The sequence below is a fragment of the Mobula birostris genome, chromosome 11, assembly GCF_030028105.1.
Source record: "Mobula birostris isolate sMobBir1 chromosome 11, sMobBir1.hap1, whole genome shotgun sequence".
Classification (NCBI taxonomy): Eukaryota; Metazoa; Chordata; class Chondrichthyes; order Myliobatiformes; family Myliobatidae; genus Mobula; species Mobula birostris.
Window position 1 is genome coordinate 47,403,852 of NC_092380.1, and position 21,512 is coordinate 47,425,363.

Below are 21,512 nucleotides of genomic sequence, written 5' to 3' on the forward strand. Positions count from 1 at the left end.
CTCCTCATTAACCCCGATCCTTCTCCCCTCCCCTTCACTCCTCATTAACCCGGATACCCCACATCTTCACTCCTCATTAACCCCGATCACACTCCCCCTCACCTTCACTCCTCATTAACCCTGAACCTCCACCCCTCCCCTTTACTCCTGATTAACCCCAATCCCCCCACATCTTCACTCCTCATTAACCCCGATCCTCCTCCACCAGCCCTTCACTGCTCATTAACCCCGATCCCCCCACATCTTCACTCCTCATTAACCCCGATCACCATCCCCCTCACGTTCACTCCTCATTAACCCTGATCCTCCTCCCCTCCACTTCACTCCTCATTAACCCCGATCCTCCTCCTCTCACCATCACTCCTCATTAACCCCGATCCTCCTACCCTCCCCTTCACTCCTCATTAACCCCGATCTTCCTCCCCTCCCCTTCACTCCTCATTAACCTTAAACCTCTTCCCTTCCCCTTCTCTCCACATTAACCCCAATCCTCCTCCCCTTCACTCCTCAATAACCACGATCCTCCTCCCCTCCCCATCAGTCCTCATTAACCCTGAACCTCCTCCCCTCCCCTTCACTCCTCATTAACTCCAATCCTCCCTTTTCCCCTTCACTCCTCATAAACCCTGATACTCCTCACCTCCCCTTCACTCCGAATTGACCCTGATCCTACTGCCCTCCCCTTCACCTCATTAACACCGATCACCCTCCCCTGCCCTTCACTCCTCATTAACCCCGATCCTCCTCCCCTTCCCTTCACTCCTCATTAACCTTGAACCTCTTCCCCTCCCCTTTACTCCTCATTAACCCCAATCCCCCTCCCCTCCCCTTCACTGCTCATTAACACCAATCCTCCTACTCTCCCCTTCACTCCTCATTAACCCCAATTCTCCTCTCCTCACCTCCACTCCTCATTAACCCCGTTCCTCCTCCCCTCACCTTCACTCCTCATTAACACCGATCACCCTCCACCTCACCTTCACTCCTCATTAACCCCGATCCTCCTCCCCCACCCCTTCACTCCTCATTAACCCAGATCCTCCTCCCCTCCCCTTCACTCCTCATTAACCCAGATCCTGCTCCCCTCCCCTTCTCTCCTCATTAACTACGATCACCCTCCCTTCCCCTTCACTCCTCATTAATTCCGATCACCCTCCCCTTTCCTTCACTCCTCATTAACCCTGATTCTCTTCCACTCCCCTTCACTCCTCATTATCCCCGATCCTCCTCCCTCTCACCTTCACTCCTCATTGACTCCGATTCTCCTCCTCTCCCCTTTACTCCTCAATAACCCCAATCCTCCTCCTCTCCCCTTCACTCATTAACCCCGAACCCCCCACATCTTCACTCCTCATTAACACCGATCCTCCTCCCCCACACCTTAACTCCTCTTTAATCCCGATCCTCCTCCCCCACCCCTTCACTCCTCATTAAACCTGATCCTCCTACCCCACCCCTTCACTCCTCATTAACCCTGATCCACCTCCCCTCCCCTTCACTCCTCATTAACCTTAAACCTCTTCCCTTCCCCTTCTCTCCACATTAACCCCAATCCTCCTCCCCTTCACTCCTCATTAACCCCGATCCTCCTACCCTCCCTTCACTCCTCATTAACCCCAATCCTCCTCCCACCCTTCACTCCTCATTAACCCCGATTCTCCTCTCCTCCCCTTCACTCCTCATTAACCCCGATCCTCCTACCCTCCTCTTCACTCCTCATTAACCCCAATCCTCTTCCCACCCTTCACTCCTCATTAACCCTGATTCTCCTCTCCTCCCCTTCACTCCTCATTAACCCCGTTCCTCCTCCCCTCACCTTCACTCCTCATTAACCCTGATCCTCCTTCACTCCTCATTAACCCCGATCCTCCTCACCTCCCCTTCTCTCCTCATTAACCCCAATCACCCTCCCCTCCCCTTCCCTACTCATTAACCCCGATCCTCCTCCCCACTCCTTCCCTCCTCATTAACCCCGATCCTCTTCCCCTCCCCTTCACACCTCATTAACCCTGATCCTCCTCCCCTCCCCTTCACTCCTCCTTAACCCCGATCCTCCTCCCCACTCCTTCCCTCCTCATTAACCCCGATCCTCCTCCCCTCCCCTTCACGCCTCATTAACCCTGATCCTCCTCCCCTCCCCTTCACTCCTCATTATCCCCGATCCTCCTCCACTCCCCTTCACTCCTCATTAACCCTGATCCTCCTCCCCTCCCCTTCACTCCTCATTAACCCTGATCCTCCTCCCCTCCACTTCACTCCTCATTAACCTCGATCCTCCTCCCCCCTTCAGTCCTCATTAACCCCAATCCTCCTCTCATCCCCTTCACTCATCATTAACCCTGATCCTCCTCCCCTCCCCTTCACTCCTCATTAACCCTGATCCTCCTCCCCTCCACTTCACTCCTCATTAACCCCGATTCTCCTCCCCTCCCCTTCACTCCTCATTAACCCCGATCCTACTCCCCTCCCCTTCACTCCTCATTAACCCCGATCCCCCTACATCTTCACTCCACATTAAACCCGATCCTCCTCCACCAGCCCTTCACTCCTCATTAACCCCGATCCCCCCATCTTCACTCCTCATTAACCCCGATCCCCCCATCTTCACTCCTCATTAACCCCGATCACACTCACCCTCACCTTCACTCCTTGTTGACCCCGATCCTCCTCCCCTCCCCTTCACTCCTCATTATCCCCGATCCTCCTCCCCTCCCCTTCACTCCTCATTAACCCCAATCCTCATCCCCTCCCCTTCACTCCTCATTAACCCCGATCCTTCTCCCCTCCCCTTCACTCCTCATTAACCCGGATACCCCACATCTTCACTCCTCATTAACCCCGATCACACTCCCCCTCACCTTCACTCCTCATTAACCCTGAACCTCCACCCCTCCCCTTTACTCCTGATTAACCCCAATCCCCCCACATCTTCACTCCTCATTAACCCCGATCCTCCTCCACCAGCCCTTCACTGCTCATTAACCCCGATCCCCCCACATCTTCACTCCTCATTAACCCCGATCACCATCCCCCTCACGTTCACTCCTCATTAACCCTGATCCTCCTCCCCTCCACTTCACTCCTCATTAACCCCGATCCTCCTCCTCTCACCATCACTCCTCATTAACCCCGATCCTCCTACCCTCCCCTTCACTCCTCATTAACCCCGATCTTCCTCCCCTCCCCTTCACTCCTCATTAACCTTAAACCTCTTCCCTTCCCCTTCTCTCCACATTAACCCCAATCCTCCTCCCCTTCACTCCTCATTAACCCCGATCCTCCTACCCTCCCTTCACTCCTCATTAACCCCAATCCTCCTCCCACCCTTCACTCCTCATTAACCCCGATTCTCCTCTCCTCCCCTTCACTCCTCATTAACCCCGATCCTCCTACCCTCCTCTTCACTCCTCATTAACCCCAATCCTCTTCCCACCCTTCACTCCTCATTAACCCTGATTCTCCTCTCCTCCCCTTCACTCCTCATTAACCCCGTTCCTCCTCCCCTCACCTTCACTCCTCATTAACCCTGATCCTCCTTCACTCCTCATTAACCCCGATCCTCCTCACCTCCCCTTCTCTCCTCATTAACCCCAATCACCCTCCCCTCCCCTTCCCTACTCATTAACCCCGATCCTCCTCCCCACTCCTTCCCTCCTCATTAACCCCGATCCTCTTCCCCTCCCCTTCACACCTCATTAACCCTGATCCTCCTCCCCTCCCCTTCACTCCTCCTTAACCCCGATCCTCCTCCCTACTCCTTCCCTCCTCATTAACCCCGATCCTCCTCCCCTCCCCTTCACGCCTCATTAACCCTGATCCTCCTCCCCTCCCCTTCACTCCTCATTATCCCCGATCCTCCTCCACTCCCCTTCACTCCTCATTAACCCCGATCCTCCTCCCCTCCCCTTCACTCCTTGTTAACCCCGATCCTCTTCCCTTCCCCTTCACTCTTCATTAACCCCAATCCTCCTCCCCTCCCCTTCACTCCTCATTAACCTCGATCCTCCTCCCCCCTTCAGTCCTCATTAACCCCAATCCTCCTCTCATCCCCTTCACTCATCATTAACCCTGATCCTCCTCCCCTCCCCTTCACTCCTCATTAACCCTGATCCTCCTCCCCTCCACTTCACTCCTCATTAACCCCGATTCTCCTCCCCTCCCCTTCACTCCTCATTAACCCCGATCCCCCTACATCTTCACTCCACATTAAACCCGATCCTCCTCCACCAGCCCTTCACTCCTCATTAACCCCGATCCCCCCATCTTCACTCCTCATTAACCCCGATCCCCCCATCTTCACTCCTCATTAACCCCGATCACACTCACCCTCACCTTCACTCCTTGTTGACCCCGATCCTCCTCCCCTCCCCTTCACTCCTCATTATCCCCGATCCTCCTCCCCTCCCCTTCACTCCTCATTAACCCCAATCCTCATCCCCTCCCCTTCACTCCTCATTAACCCCGATCCTTCTCCCCTCCCCTTCACTCCTCATTAACCCGGATACCCCACATCTTCACTCCTCATTAACCCCGATCACACTCCCCCTCACCTTCACTCCTCATTAACCCTGAACCTCCACCCCTCCCCTTTACTCCTGATTAACCCCAATCCCCCCACATCTTCACTCCTCATTAACCCCGATCCTCCTCCACCAGCCCTTCACTGCTCATTAACCCCGATCCCCCCACATCTTCACTCCTCATTAACCCCGATCACCATCCCCCTCACGTTCACTCCTCATTAACCCCGATCCTCCTCCCCTCCCCTTCACTCATTAACCCGGATCCTCCTCTCCTCCCCTTCACTCCTCATTTTCCCCAATCCTCCTCTCCTCGCTTTCACTCCTCATTAACCCTGATCCTCCTGCCTTCCCCTTCACCCCTCATTAACCCTGATCCTCCTGCCTTCCCCTTCACCCCTCATTAACCCTGATCCTCCTCCCCTCCCCTTCACTCCTTATTAATCCCGATCCTCCTCCCCTCCCCTTCATTCCTCATTAACCTCGATCCTCCTCCCCTCCCCTTCACTCCTCATTAACCCCAAATATCCTCCCCTCCTCTTCACTCCTCATTAACCCTGATCCTCCTCCCCTCCCCTTCACTCATTAACCCTGATCCCCCCACGTCTTCACTCCTCATTAACCCCGATCACCGTCCCCCTCACCTTCACTCCTCATTAACCCCGATCCTCCTCCTCACCCCTTCTCTCCTCATTAACCCTGATCCTCCTCCCCTCCCCTTCCCTCCTCATTAACCCTGAGCCTCCTCCCCTCCCCTTCAATCCTCACTAACCTCGATCTTCCTCTCTTCCCCTTCACTCCTCATTAACCCCGATCCTCCTCCCCTCCCCTTTACTCCTCATTAACCCCGATCCTCCTCTCCTATTCCTCACTCTTTTTTAACCTCTTTTATTACATCACCCCACTTAATATTGGTACCTTTTCCTTATTTCACGTTCCATTCGGCACAATCTTCACTTCATTTTGTATGAGTATCAGCAGTTCTTTCCCTTTACTTGTACTTAATTCCTGCTTATTTTCCCTCTTTCATTGTGGTTAATATTGTCTCTCTCCTCCCAGTCTTTTCCTCTATTATGCAAGTACTGGGCTTGATGACAGCTGAGCATCATGCTTTGTTAGGGAATGTGTTACCTGGCCTGCAATCATAGGTGGTCAGACGCAGACACACTTGCCAGGGGTGTGCAGATTCTGAAGTTAAGGGGCAGGCTACACTGTGGGTAGGTCGAGTCATTGCATCAAATGACAAGTGGAGTTGCTGCCTCTCAATATCAAAACAAGGATGTAATGTTGAGGCTTTGTAAAGTGTTGGTGAGGCCTCATTTGGAGTATTGTGAGCAGTTTTGGGTCCCTTACCTTAGAAAGGATGTGCTGAAAATGGAGAGGTTTCAAAGGATTGAATGGCTTCTCATATGAAGAACGTTTCGTGGTTCTGGGCCTTTATTCACTAGAATTCAGAAGAATGAGGGGTGACATCATTGATACCTATCGAATGGTGAAAGCTCCTGGGCCCTCAGAGGCTTCATCTTCCTCTCACCCCAACCCTCCCCTCTCCACCGACACTACCAGCCTCCCACCCCCTCCCCCCTCTGATCCCAGCTCTCATCCGCGCCAGGTCTTTACCATCCCCTCCGACCTTCAACTCTCTGAGGCAGAACACTCTGTCATCAATAAGGGCCTCTCCTTTGTCCCCCTTCGCCCACACCTCAGCGAGTTCCACGTGCACCATGACGCTGAACTCTCCTTCCGCCGGGTCTGTCTTCGAGCCCACTTCTTCGGCAAAGACTCTCCCACCCCCACCAATGACCCCTTCGCCCATCTTCAACCCTTCTCTTCTTCACCCCCCTCTGGTCTTCTGCCTGCCCTGGATCTCTTTATCACTAACTGCCGACGGGACATCAACCGTCTCGACTTCACCGCATCTTGTTCCCATTCCAACCTCACTCCTTCCGAACGCTCTGCTCTCCACTCCCTCCGCACTAATCCTAACCTTACTATAAAACCCGCCGATAAGGGGGGTGCTGTTGTAGTCTGGTGCACTGACCTCTACCTTGCCGAGGCACAGTGACAACTCACGGATACCTCCTCTAATTTACCCCTCGATCGTGACCCCACTAAGGAGCACCAGGCCATTGTCTCCCACACCATCACCGACTTTATCCGTTCAGGGGATCTCCCCTCCACTGCTACCAACCTTATAGTTCCCACACCCCGCACTTCCTGTTTCTACCTCCTACCCAAGATCCACAAACCTGCCTGTCCAGGTAGACCCATTGTCTCAGCTTGCTCCTGCCCCACCAAACTCGTGTCTGCATACCTTGACACAGTTTTATCCCCCCTTGTTCAATCCATTTCTACCTATGTTCGTGACACTTCTCACGCTCTTAAACTTTTCGATGATCTTAAGTTCCCTGGCCCCCACCGCTTTATTTTCACCATGGATGTCCAGTCCCTATATACCTCCATCCCCCATCAGGAAGGTCTCAAAGCTCTCCACTTCTTTTTGGATTCCAGACCTAACTAGTTCCCCTCTACCACTACTCTCCCTCGTCTAGCAGAATTAGTCCTTACTCTTAATAATTTCTCCTTTGGTTCCTCCCACTTCCTCCAAACTAAAGATGTAGCTATGGGCACCCGTATGGGTCCCAGCAATGCCTGTCTTTTTGTTGGCTTTGTGGAACAATCCATGTTCCAATCCTATACTGGTACCTGTTCCCCTACTTTTCCTTCTCTATATCGATGACTGCATTAGCGCTGCTTCCTACACGCATGCTAAGCTCGTTGACTTCATTAACTTTGCCTATAACTTTCACCCTGCCCTCAAATTACTTGGTCCATTTCTGACACTTCCCTCCCCTTTCTAGATCTTTCTGTCTCTATCTCTGGAGACAGCTTATCTACTGATGTCTACTATAAGCCTACTGGCTCTCACAGCTATCTGGACTATTCCTCTTCCCACCCTGTCTCCTGCAAAGATGCCATCTCCTTCTCGCAATTCCTCCGTCTCCGCCGCATCTGCTCTCAGGATGAGGCTTTTCATTCCAGGACGAGGGAGATGTCTTCCTTTCTTAAAGAAAGGGGCTTCCCTTCCTCCACCATCAACTCTGCTCTCAAACGCATCTCCCCCATTTCACGCACATCTGCTCTCACCCCATCCTCCCGCCACCCCCACTAGGAATAAGGTTCCCCTTGTCCTCACCTACCACCCCACCAGCCTCCGGGTCCAACGTATAATTCTCCATAACTTCCGCCACCTCCAAAGGAATCCCACCACCAAGCACATCTTTCCCTCCCCGCCCCTGCCTTCCGCAGGGATTGCTCCCTACACGACTCACTTGTCCATTTGTACCTCCCATCCCTTCCCACCAATCTCCTTCCCAGCACTTATCCTTGTAAGCAGAACAAGTGCTACACATGCCCTTACACTTCCTTCCTAACCAACATTCAGGGCCCCAGACAGTCCTTCCAGGTGAGGCAACACTTCACCTGTGAGTCGGCTGGGGTAGTACTGTGTCCGGTGCTCCCAGTGCGGCCTTCTATATATTGGCGAGACCCGACAGAGGTTGGAGGAACAACACCTTATACTCCATCTGGGTAGCCTCCAACCTAATGGCATGAACATCGACTTCTCTAATTTCTGTTACTGCCCCTCCTCCTCTTCTTACCCCATCCCTTATCTACTTATCTATCTATCTATCTATCTATCTATCTATCTATCTATTTATTCCTTTTCTTTCTCTCTTTTCTCCCTCTATCCCTCTCACTATATCTTCCTCTGGTGTTCCCCTCCCCCTTTCTTTCTCCCTGGGCCTCCTGTCCCATGATCCTCTCATATCCCTTTTGCCAATCAACTGTCCAGCTCTTGGCTCCATCCCTCCCCCTCCTGTCTTCTCCTAACATTTCAGATCTCCCCCTCCCCCTCCCCCTCCCACTTTCAAATCTTCTACTATCTCTTCTTTCAGTTAGTCCTGACGAAGGGTCTCAGCGCGAAATGCTGACTGTACTTCTCCCTATAGATGCTACCTGGCCTGCTGCTTTCACCAGTATTTTGTGTGTGTGTTGAATGGTGAAAGGCCTTGATAGAGTGGATATGGAGGGGATATTTCCTATGGTGGAAGAGTCAAAGTCCAGAGGACACAGACTCGGAATAGAGGAGCACTCTTTTAGTACAGAGATAAGGAGAAATTTCTTCAGCCAGAGAGTGGCAAATCTGTTGAATTCATTGCCACAGGCAGCTGTGAATGCTAAGTCGTTATATATATTTAAGGCAGAGGTTGATAGATTCTTGATTGGCCAGGGAATGAATGGATATGGAGATTGGGGCTGAGAGAAGAGATGGATCAGCCATAATGAAATGGTGGAGCAGACTCAATGGGCCAAATGTCCAAATTCTGCTCCTATATCTTCTGGTTCAAATCTGACCTCGGGTCTTGTCTGTGTGTATCTTATACCTTCTCCCCTATGTGTTTCTAGTTTTCTCCTCTATTCCAAATACTTGCGGGTGGGCAGGTTATTTAGCCACCGTAGATTTCCCCTGGTGTGTGGGTGAGTGGTGGAATCTCAGACTCTATCACTCCCTGAACCAGAAACACTCAGCAGATCAGGCAGTATCTGAGGCGAGAGAAACATGTTTAATGTCTCAGGTTGAAGATACATTGCTAAAAATGATTGTGGACTTTAGAAAGGGTAAGACGAAGGAACACATACCAATCCTCATAGAGGGATCAGAAGTGGTGAGAGTGAATAGCTTCAAGTTCCTGGGTGTCAAGATCTTTGAGGATCTAACCTGGTCTCAACATATCGATATGTTATAAAGATGGCAAGACAGTGGCTATTATGAAGAGATTTGGCATGTCAACAAATACACTCAAAAACTTCTATAGTTGTACTGTGGAGAGCATTCTGACAGGCCGCATCACTGTCTGGTGTGGAGTGGCTACTGCTCAGAACCGAAAGAAGCTGCAGAAGGTTGTAAATCTAGTCAGCTCCATCTTGGGCACTAGCCTACAAAGTACCCAGGACATCTTCAGAGAGCGGTGTCTCAGAAAGGCAGCATCCATTATTAAGGCATGCCCATTCTCACTATTACCATCAGGTAGGAGGTACAGAAGCCTGAAGGCACACACTCAGCGATTCAGGAACAGCTTCTTCCCCTCTGCCATCCAATTCCTAAATGGACATTGAATCCTTGGACACTACCTCACTTTTTAAAAATATACATTATTTCTGTTTTAGCACTTTTTTTATCTGTTCAATATACGTAATTGGTTTACTTGTTTATTTATTATTAATTTTATTTTATTATCTTTTTTTCGCTCTGCTAGATTATGTATTGCATCCAACTGCTAAATTAACAAATTTCACGTCACCTGCCGGTGATAATAAATCTGATTCTGATTCTGACTTCTGACAAAGGGTCTGGGATCTGAAACACCTCCTCTATTTCTCTCTCCTCAGATGCTGCCTGAACTGTCGAGTGTTTCCAGAATTCTCTGATTTTAACTCAGATTTCCAGCATCTGCAGTTTTCTTTTGATTTTGAGTGCACAGCTGCTGGGCATGTTTGAGGGGTAAAAGTACATGGCTGGCTGGTGGAGATTGCTTTGTGTGAGATGTGGGAATTCTAGGAGAGCTCGCAGCCTTCTGGATTACCACATCTGCACCAAGCTTCGGCTCCTCAGAGGATGTGTGAAGGTGCGTTACTGAACTGGAGCTGTAGCTCGATGACCTTTGCTCATACAGGAAAATGAGGAGGTGATAGATAGGAGCTACAGGGAGGAAGTCACCTCTAAGTTGCAGGATGCTGGTACCTGAGTGACTGTCAGGAGAGAGAAAGAATTGGGCAGTCAGTGCAGAGTACTCCTGTGGCTGTTCCCCTCAATAATTAGTATATTAATTGGGGTGCTGTTAGGGGGAATGACCTACCAGGTGAGACCTGCAGTGAATGGGTCTCTGGCACTGTTACTCAAAAGCGAAGGGAGGAGAAGAGAACTGCAGTAGTGATGGGAGCTTTCACAGTCAGGCAAGCAGAACTGAGATTCTGTGGACGGGATGGAGGCACCCAGGTGGTATGTTGTCCCCCAGGTGCCAGGGTCAGGGATGTCTTGGGTTGGGTCCATGGGGGAGGGTGAGCAGCTAGAAGTCTTGGTACATATTGGCACCAATGACACAGGCCGGGAAAAGAAGGAGGTCTTGAAGAGAGATTTGAAGAAGCTAGGTAGAAAGCTGAAAAGCAGGAGCTCAAGGTAGTAATCTCTTGGTTGCTGCCTGTGCCACGCAGCAGTGAAGGTCAGAATAGGATGATTTTACAGATGACTACATGTCTGAGGAACTGGTGCAATGGATTTCTGTATCATTGGGATCACTTCTAGAGAAGGTAAGACCTGTACAAGAGGAACAGGTTACAGCTGAAGCCGAGGGGGACCTTGCAGGCAGGTTTGCTAGGGATGTTGGGGAGGGTTTTAACTAATTTGGCAGGGGGATGGGAAACTGGGTGATAGGGCTAAGGATGGGGCAGTTGGTTTACAAACATAGGCAATGTGCAGTGAGACTGTCAGGAAGTACAGGCAGATGATCGGGCAAAATTGCAGCCAATGAGATGAGTTGAAGTATAACAGGCAGACAAAATCAAAAAGGGTGATGAATACAGGATTGAAGGTTTTATATTTGAATGCACACTGTATACGGAATAGGTAGATGATTTTAGCATAGTTAGAGCTTGGCAGGTGTGACGTGTGGGCATCACTGAGTCATGGCTGAAAGATTACAGTTGAGAGCTTAACATCCAAGTATACACATTATATTAAAAGGACTGCCAGGTAGGCAGAGGGGGTAGTGTGGCTCTGTTGGTAATAAGTGAAATGAAATCTTTTGAAAGAGGTAACATAGGATCGAAAGATGTAGAATCGTTGTGGGTAGAGTTAAGAAACTGCAAGGGTAAAAAGACTCTGATGGGAGTTATATACAGACCCCCAAACAATAGCCAGGATGTGGGCTACAAATTACAGATTGAATTAGAAAATGTATTACAAAAGAGAAATGTCACGATAGTCATGGGGGATTTCAATTTGGAGGTTGGTTGAGAAAGTTCAGATTGGTGCTGATTTTGGATCCCAAGAGAGAGAATTTGTAGAATACCTGTGAAATGGCTTTTTAGAGCAGCTTGTGGTTGAGCCCACTAGGGGATCAGCTACTCTGGATTGGGTGTTGTGTAATGAACCATATTTGATTAGGGAGCTTAAGGTAAAGGAACCTTTAGGTGTCTATGATCATAATATGATATAATTCACAGTGTAATTTGAGAAAGAGAAGCTAAAGTTAAATGTATTAGTATTACAGTGGAATAAAAGGGATTTACTGAGGCATGAGAGACATACTAGCCAAAGTTGATTGAAAGGGTACACTAGCAGGGATGATGGCAGAGCAGCAATAACTGGACTTCCTGGGAAAAAATTGGTGGGCACAGGATAGATATATCCCAAAGAAGTAGTATTCTAAAGGCAGGAGGTCACAACTGTGACTGACAATGGAAATCAAAGCCAACATATGAACAAAAGAGAAGGCATATAATAGAGCAAAAATTAGTGGGAAGTTAGAGGATTGGGAAGCTTTAAAAACTAACAGAAGGCAACAAAAAGTCATAAGGAAAGAAAAGATGAAATATGAAGGTAAGCTAACCAATAATATCAAGGAGGATACCAGAGGTTTTTTTTATTAAATGCAATCATGAACAATAGCCAGATCAGAAATGCTGATCAAGCCAACTAGTTCCCGAAGAGAACTCTGATAGGCCAATCAGATAGTTCACTGCTGCTCAGCGATAGAACACAAAATAGGCACAAGGGTCACTAGCCCCTGTACCCCAGAAACACACCTGAGCGGTGCAGCGGAGGTATGTACGATGCATGACCTGATATGAAAGCATCATGTTGACTCATAACAGATTGTGTTTACGGTGGAACAGCTTGGTCAAGGATGGGATGATCAGCGCAGATGAGCAAATTATACCTCCTCTACCCCTTTTTTCAGATATATGAATAGAAAAAGAGAGATGAGAGCAGATATTGGGCCACTGATAAATGATGCTGGAGAGGTTGTAATGGGGGATAAGGAATTGATGGACGAACTGATTAATTATTTTGCATCTGTCTTCACCGTGGAAGACACTAGCAGTATGCCGGGTGTTTGAGAACGTCAGAGGGCAGAAGTTAGTGCAGTTGCTATTACAAACATTTGTACTTGGTGCTTAGGAATCTGAAAGGTCTGAAGGTAAGTCACCTGGACCAGATGGACTACACCCCAGCATTCTGAAAGAGAAAGCCGAAGAGATTGTGGAAGCAATTTCAATAATCACCCGATCCAGACAAACTTATGGAGGACTGGAAAATTGTCATTGTCACTCCACTCTTCAAGAAGGGGGAGAAGCAGAAGGAAGGAAATTATAGGCCAGTTATTCTGACCTCAGTGGTCGGGAAGATGTTGGAGTCGAGTATTAAGGATGAAGCTTCAGGGTAACTGGAGGCACACGATAAAATAGGCTGTAGTCAGCATGGTTTCTCTAAGGAAAAACCTTGCCTGACAAATCTGTGGGGATTCTTTGAAGAAATAACAAGTAGGATAGATAAATGAGAATTGGTAGATGTTGTGTACTTGGATTTTCAGAAGGCCTTTGACAAGGTGCTGAAGGGCCCATCGTATTACAGGAAATATACTAGCATGGATAGATCATTGGGTGATTGACAGGAGGCAAAGGGAGCCTTTTCTGATCGGCTGCCAGTGACTAGTGGTGTTCTGCAGGGGACACTGTTGGGACCGCTTCTTTTCATGTTGTATGTCGATGATTTGGATGATGGAATCGATAGTTTTGTGGATGATGTGAAGACAGGCAGGAAGGCTGCAGAGGATCCAGTCAGATTAGGAGGATGGGCAAAGAAGTTGCAGATGAAATACAGTATCAGGAAGTGTATAGTCACACACTTTGGTAAAAGGAATAAAAGTGTAGATTATTTTTCAAATGAGGAGAAAATCCAAAAATCCGATGTCCAATGGAACTTGGGAGTTTACATGCAGGGTTTCCTAAAGGTTAACTTGCAGTCTGTGGTGAGGAAGGCAAATGCAATGTTAGTATTCATTTCAAGGGGACTAGAAATTAAAAACAAGGATGTAATGTTGCGACTTTATAAAGCACTGGTGAGGCCTCACGGAGGATTGTGAGCAGTTTTGGATTCCCTGACTAAGAAAGAATGTGCTGACTTTGGAGAGGGTTCAAAGGAGCATTTGATAGCTCTAGGCCTGTTTTCGCTGGGATTTAAAAGAATGGCGTTGAGGGATATCATTGAAACCTATCAAATTTTAAAAGGCCAAAATAGAGTATGTTTCCTGTAGTGGGGGAATCTGGAACCAGAGGGCACAACCTCTGAAAAGGGGGACATCCATTTGGAACAGAGATGAGGGTGATCTTCTTTAGCCAAATGGTAGTGGACCTGCAGAAATATTTTCCACAGGTGGCTGTGGAGGTCAGGTCTTTGATTATATTTAATGGGGAGGCTAATAGATTCGTGATAAGTCAGTGTGTGAAAGGTTCTGGGAGAAAGAAAGAGAATGGGGTTGAGAGAGAAATGGGTCAGCCATGGCAGAACAGATGGGCTGAATGGCCTAGTTCTGCTCCTATGTCTTATGGTCTTATAATAAACTAACCAGCTGTGCTGCAGCCTGTCTCTCTGTGGTGAAGGGCAAAGTTTCTCAGTGACAACTAGTGTCAGCAGTTTATGAATCTGTCCATACAGCTCACACACTCTCTTGTGGCTTCCCCTCTCTGTTTGATAAACCCAACCATTTGATGGCTCTAGACCTGTACACTCTGGAGTATGGTGTACTGTGAGCAGTTGTGGGCTCCATATCTAGGAAAGGATGTGCTAGCAGGGACCGGAGGAAGTTTACGAGAGTGTTTTCGGGAAGGAAAGTGTTAATGCATGAGGAGCCTATGAATGCTTTGGGCCTGTACTCGCTGGAATCTAAAAGAATGAGGGCTAACTCATGGAAATTTTACCAAATATTGAAAGGCCTGGATAGAGTGGATGTAGAAGGAATATTTCCAATGGTGGGAGAATCTAGGACCAGAGAGTACAGCCTCAGAATAGAAAAACATCCTTTTAGAACAGAGTTGAGGAAGAGTTTCTTTAGCCTTATTAGCCTTATTTGATTGATAAATCTGTGAATTCATTGTCACAGACAGTTGTGGAGGCCAAGTAGTCCAGTAATTACTACTCTGGTGGTTCTGTTACTCAGCTTTCTACCTAGCTCTCTAAATTCTCTTTTCAGGACCTCTTTGCTTTTCCTTCCTCTGTCATTGGTACCAAGACATCTGGCTGCTCTCCCTCCCTGTCCAAAATGCTGAGGACGTGAACCAAGTCATCCCTGACCCTGGCAGCTGGGAGGCAACATACCATTCGGGTGTCCCTTTTATGTCTACAGAGCCTCCTGTCTGTTCCCCTGACTATTGAGTCCCCTATCACTGCCACTCCTCTCTTCTCCCTCTTTCCCTTCTGTACCACGGACCCATGCTCAGTGCCTGTAACCCGGTCTACATGGCATTCTCCTGAGGGGTCATCCCCCACAACAGTATTCAAGATGGTATGCTTGTTATTGAGGGGAATGGCCGCATTGTGCTCTGCACAAACTGCTATCCACATTTCCATTTCTGCTGACAGTCACTCAGCTGCTCAGCTCCTGCAATTTAGGGGTGACTACTTCCCTGCAACTCTGATCGATTTTCTCCTCACTCTCCAGTACAAGGCGAAGGTTATCCAGCTGCTGCTCCAGATCCCTAACATGGTCTTCAAGGAGCTGCAGCCAGATGTACTTCATGCAGATGTAATTCCCCAGGAGACTCTGGGTCTCCCAGGACTCCAACATCCAGCATGAAGAACATACAATAGCCATTTACTATACTAGGTACGGCAAGAGAGAAAAAGGGAAACTTGTCCAGAGCCAATGCCTCTTTCGAGCTGAATCCTCCTCTGAGCCAAAGCCTGATGCTCCTACTCTCACCACTGGCCTACTCCCAACAACGGCCACCCTGCTTGTCCCTTCTGTACTTTTAAACAAGCATCACCGACCTCGTCGCTGTGGCTTGCTCCTGTCGCTGACTGGGCTGCCGGAATGATCCGGAACGTCCGCAAAGGTCTCCTTTTCAACAAGTGCCGCCAACCTGGGAGAAACCTTGTCGCTGTGGTTTGCTCCTGTCGCTGATTGGGCTGCTGGAATTCACTCGCCTACCTTACCAGGAGCAAATTACGGTGGCCAGTTAACCTCCCATCTCACTCGTCTTTGGGATGAATGGTGAAACTGCTCACAGGGGGAACCACGCAATCACAGGGTGAATGTGCAAACTCTGCACAGATGGCACCATTGGGTGGGCTGACCCAAGCTAAAAAATAGGATGTCCTTGTTCAGATGGAGATGGGGAGATGGAGAGATGGAGATGGGGAGATGGAGAGATGGGGAGATGGAGATGGGAAGATGGGGAGATGGAGATGGGGAGATGGGGAGATGGAGATGGGGAGATGGAGATGGGGAGATGGGGAGATGGAGAGATGGGGAGATGGGGAAAGGAGTGGGGTAGGGGAAAAGAGAAACAAAGAGGAAAAGAGGGGGAGACAAAAGGAGAGAGAAGTGTGAGAGAAACAAAGGGGGACAGATAAAGAAGAGAAGAGAGAAATAGAGAAAGGCAGAGAAAGAGAAAGAGAGTGAAGAAGCAGAGGGTGAGAGAGATGGTGGACGAGAGAGAACAAAAAGGGAGAGAAACAGATCAAGATAGACAAGAGAGAGAGAGACAGAGAGATACAGAATTATAGAGAGCGATAAGCCAAGTGGATTTTGAAACAAAACAGTAACCTCTGAGGGGAGACGTGCTGATGAAATGTTTGTGCATGAGGATTTTCACATCACTGGAACTATGAGGGAGGATTGCAGTTTGGATCTCACAAATCCATGTCCTGGGGTCTCAGGAGATGCAACTTAATTTGCATTTGGGTTCAAGTATTTTTCGGTTGATATGAGTTATTTGCAAAATCTCGCCCCTTTAACCTGGAATTCATTGTTTTTTTTTAAATCCCTCTTGTCTCAAGCTCAGCCTAGCACCACTAAGAAATCAGATAACAGAAAACTGAAAACAGAGCAGCCAGAACCAACAGCTATGGGAAAGACTTCTCCTGAAGCACCGCTGGGTAAGAAACTCACTCACATTAAACCTCTCCACAGTTCTCCACTCCTTCTGGTCAAACTTTTCCAAAAAGTCCATCTTCACTGAACTGAGGGGACACCTAACTCAGTTAGCCAGGAGAGAGCTTGAACCCTGAGCTGAACGCATTGGCCAGCATGTCGTGTCCCTGAGGTTTGTTGAGGAACTCATTACCCCTCTGCAATGCCTTTACACTCAGGGTCATCTTGTGAAAGCATTGGAACTGCTCAAACGAACTGGGCACATCTGAGAAGCAGAGCCAATCTCTCCAGTTGAAGAACTTTGCATAACTCTGATTTGTTGAAATCCCATTATGCTATGCAAAGACCCCAGCCAACCTCCCCCACACTCTTGTGTGGAGTCCACACCACTCCTGTTGGGAAACACCATCTCTCACAGGGAGGCCCATTGCCCACTGACTAGGTTTTGCTGGGAATCTCCGTAGCCCACTGCCCCATTCCTGCAGGAAACCCTATGACCCACTGACTGGTTCCTGCTGAGAAGCCCTATCATTCCCTGACTGGTTTCTGCTGAGAAGCCCTATCATTCCCTGACTGGTTCCTGCTGAGAAGCCCTATCATTCCCTGACTGGTTCCTGCTGAGAAGCCCTATCATTCCCTGACTGGTTCCTGCTGAGAAGCCCTATCATTCCCTGACTGGTTTCTGCCGGAAGCCCCACTATTCACTGACTGGTTTCTGCTGAAAACCTCATTGACCAAATACACGTTCCTAGCGGGAAACCCCACCAGACATTGACTAATTTTCCGTCGGGAAATCCACTGTCCAGTTCCTACTGTGAAGCCCATCACCAGCTATCCACGCTCTTCCCTCACACCCGAGCTCAGAGAAGGTGTCAGCAGCAGAGGGTGATGGAGATGGACATAGAGTTTATAGAACTAAGGCAAAACTGCAACGAGCTGATAGACTGTGTACAGATTACAGTGGAATAGACACTTACTATCTTGAGGCAAATTAGTGTGGAGAAATCCTCAATGCCTGACAAGGTGTTCTTTCGGACCTTGTGGGAGACTAGCCCAGCAACTGCAGAGGCCCTCGCAGAGGTATTTAAAATGTCATTAGTCATAGCTGAGTTCCTGGAGGACTGGAGGATAACTAATATGTCACGGTCCTAATTGGATATTCCCTGGTCCCCCTTAAATTTCCTTTGTGTCATGATGGGGACCGTTGACTCCTTGTTTTCCTTTAATTCATTGCTTCCCCCGTGTTTCTTGGGCTCTGTAATTAAAGGCACTTGATTCTCAGCTGAACCAGCAGTATTTAGTGTCGGGCTTACAGCTGCTCGGGGCTAGACCGTTACCTGACGTCACCTCACGTCACCGAAGCAAGTGCGAGCAAGTCACCTTGCCGGAGCGAACCAAATCTTCTCCCCGAAGGGAGTGCCAGTAAGCCGTCTCTCCTTGCCGGAGTGAGCCCGTCAAGTTACCGCACCTGAGTGAGTCCGCTATGCTACCTCTCCTGAGCAGGTCCGTCAAGTTAACCTGCTGGAGTGAGTTTGGAACCGCTGTCTGTAGTTCTGGGGCTGAGTCGAGAGCTCGCCGCTACTTGGAGCCACTTCGTGACAAGATAAAAGAACTGTCTACTGTTGTGTGGTTTTGTCTCTTTGTGTCCTTGTCTCTGCTGGGTAGGTCCAGCCGTTTGCTGCTACCTTGAGTTGAGAACTGTCTCTGTGTCCTCGCCCCCGCAGGGTAGGTCCTACCATTTACCGCTACCCTGATTAGGGGAACTGTCTCTTCGTGTTCTGTGTTCTGTGTCCTGCATCCAAGAAGAACCCTGGCTCTGTGTCCTGCATCCCCAGTCCCTGTGCAAGTCTGGGTCCCGAGTCCCAGGCCAAGCCCAGGCCCTGAGTTCCATTCTAAGTCTAGGTTCCCAGCCCAACTCCAGCCATGCATATTCCCGCTTCTGCTTCATTCACTCCTTGATGTCTCTCTGTACAATCCTTGCTTCCCTGCTTTCCTAGTAACTATTAATAACTCTATTTTTGTTAACGCTACAAAATGTGTTTGTGTCCTGCATTTGGATCCACCCATGCTCCACACTTATGACATAATATTGTTCAAGATAAGCTCTATGAAAAAGTGAGGACATTGTAGGCAGGTGTGCCTGATATCAGTAGTGGGTAAATTATTGGAAGGTATCCTAAGGGACGCATATATAGGTATTTGGACAGCCAGAGCCTGAATAGGGATAATCTACATGGCTGGTCACATCTAACCAATCTAATAGTTTATTGAGGATGTTACCACAGGGAAGTTGATGAAGGCAAGACAGTGGACATTGTCAACATGGACTTTAAGAAAGTCTTTGACAAGGTTCCACACAAGAGCCTTATCAAGAAGGTACAGTTGCTTGGCATTCAGGATGTGGTAGTAAATTGGATTAGACAATAGCTTTGTAGGAGAAGCCAGAGAATGATAGTAAATGGTTGCCTCTCTGACCAGAGGCCTGTGACTAGTGGAGTGCGGCAGGGATTGGTGCTGGGTCCATTGCTGTTTGTTATCCAAATCAATGATCTGGACGATTATGTGGTTAACTGGATCAGCAAATATGTGGATGACACCAAGATTGGGGGTGTAGTGGACTATTGGAAGATATTTGGAAGACTATTAGTGTATTGGAAGACTATCAGAGCTTGCAATGGGGTCTGGACCCAGCTTGAAAAATAGCAGATGGAATTTACTGCAGACAAGTGTGAGGGGTTGAACAAACCAGGTTAGGACTAACAGTGAATGGTAGGACATTGACAAGTGTGAGGGGTTGAACAAACCAGGTTAGGACTAATAGTGAATGGTAGGACATTGACAAGTGTGAGGGGTTGAACAAACCAGGTTAGGACTAACAGTGAATGGTAGGACATTGACAAGTGTGGTAAAACAGTGGGAATACAGATCCATAATTCTTTGAAAGCGGTTTCACAAGTAAACAGGGTCATAAAGAGATCTCTAGGCACATTGGCCTTCATAGATCAAAGTATTGAATACAAAAGTTGGAATCTTATATTGAAGTTGTCTAAGATGTTTGTGAGATTAAATTTGGAGTATTGTGTGTTGTTCTGGTCACTAACCTACAATACAATGTAGATATCCTTTGAAAGGGAGAATAAAACTACACCGGTGAGAATCCCTGCAGCATCTGCTGACCCTGTGATCTCTGTCTCAGAGGCTGATGACAGAATATTTTTCCTGAGGGTGAACACTCACAAGGCGTCAGGCCCTGATGGTATACCTGTAATGGCATTGAAAACCTGTGCCAACCAACTGGTGGGAGTGTTCAAAGACATCTTCAGTCTCTCACTGCTGCAGTCAGAGGTTCTCGCCTGCTTCAAAAGGGCAACAATCATACCAGTGCCCAAGAAGAGTCGCCTTAATGACCGTCACCCAGTTGCACTCACATCTACTGTGATGAAATCGTTTGATTGGTCACAGCCAGTTGGCCATGGTCAGAATCAACTCCTGCCTAAATAAGGAGCTGGACCTCCAGCAATTTACCCATCATCTCAAAAGGTCTATAGTGGATGCAGTTTCACTGGTTCTCCACTCGGCCTAGGATCACCTGGACAGCGGCAATACTTACGTTATCTATGTCAGGCTGCTGTTTATTGACTACATCACAATCATATCCTCAGTACCTCCCTCTGCAACTAGATCCTTGACTTCCTTACTGGGAAATCACAGTCAGTGCAGATCAGAAATAACATCTCCTCCTCTCCTCGCTGACAGTCAACGCTGGCGCACCTCAGGGGTGTGTGTTTAGTCCACTGCTTTACTCTCTCCACGCTCATGACTGAAGTCTACAAATTTGCCGATGACACAGCTGTTGCTGGCAGAATCTCAGATGGTGACGAGGAGGCGTACAGGAGTGAGACAGATCAGCTGGTGGAGTGCTGTTGCAGAAACAACCTTCCACTCAGCATCAGTAAGACCAAGGACTTGATTGTGGACTTCAGGAAGGGAGGGTCAGAGGAACACATGCCATCCACATTGAGAGATCAGCAGTGGAAAGGGTGAGCAGTTTCAAGTTTCAGGGTGTCAACATCTCTGAAGATCTAGCATGATGCAAATATAAAAGCACACAGTGGCTTTATATTTTAGGAGCTTGAGGAGATTTGGTATGTCTCCAAAGCCCCTCACGAATTTCTACAGATGTACCATGGGGAGTAATCTAACTGACTGCATCACCATGTGGAGGGGCCACTGCACAGGATCGAGAAAAAGCTGCAGAAAGTTGTAAACTCAGCCAGCTCCATCATAGGCGATAGCTGCCCCAGCATCGAGGGCATCTTCAAAAGATGAAGCTCTAAGGGATGGCATCTATCGCTAAGGACCCCCTTCACCCAGAACATGGTCCCTTCTCACTACTACTATCAAGGAGGAGGTACAGATGCTTACTACACACACTCAATGTGTTAGGAATACCTTCTTCTGCACCACCACCATATTTCTGAATGGACAACGAACCCATGTACACTACCTCACTACCTTTTTTCCCTCTCATTTTGCACTACTTACTTAATTATATGTATGTACCTGATTGTAATTTATAGCTTTTTATATATTGTAACATACTGCAGCCGCAAAACAACATATTCCAGCCAGTGTTTCTCTGTACTCTTTCAATCTGACTCAGTAAGATTGAAAGAGTACAGAGAAACATCACAAGGATGTTGTTGTAACCTGAGGATCTGTGTTATAGAGAAAGGCTGAATAGGCTAGGAGAGGTTTGTTTAATAGATGTATA

General features: G+C 48.4%; 1 protein-coding gene across 3 annotated transcripts in view; it reads left to right on the forward strand.

Moving 5' to 3' along the window:
• Positions 1-21,512, forward strand: part of LOC140205058 (uncharacterized) — a 157,978-nt gene that overhangs the window by 122,980 nt on the left and 13,486 nt on the right. For all 3 annotated transcript variants that reach the window (XM_072272179.1, XM_072272178.1, XM_072272180.1), the window contains one exon: positions 16,645-16,743. In XM_072272179.1, coding sequence (XP_072128280.1) covers positions 16,645-16,743 — 99 coding nt within the window. The remainder of the gene's footprint in view (positions 1-16,644; positions 16,744-21,512) is intronic.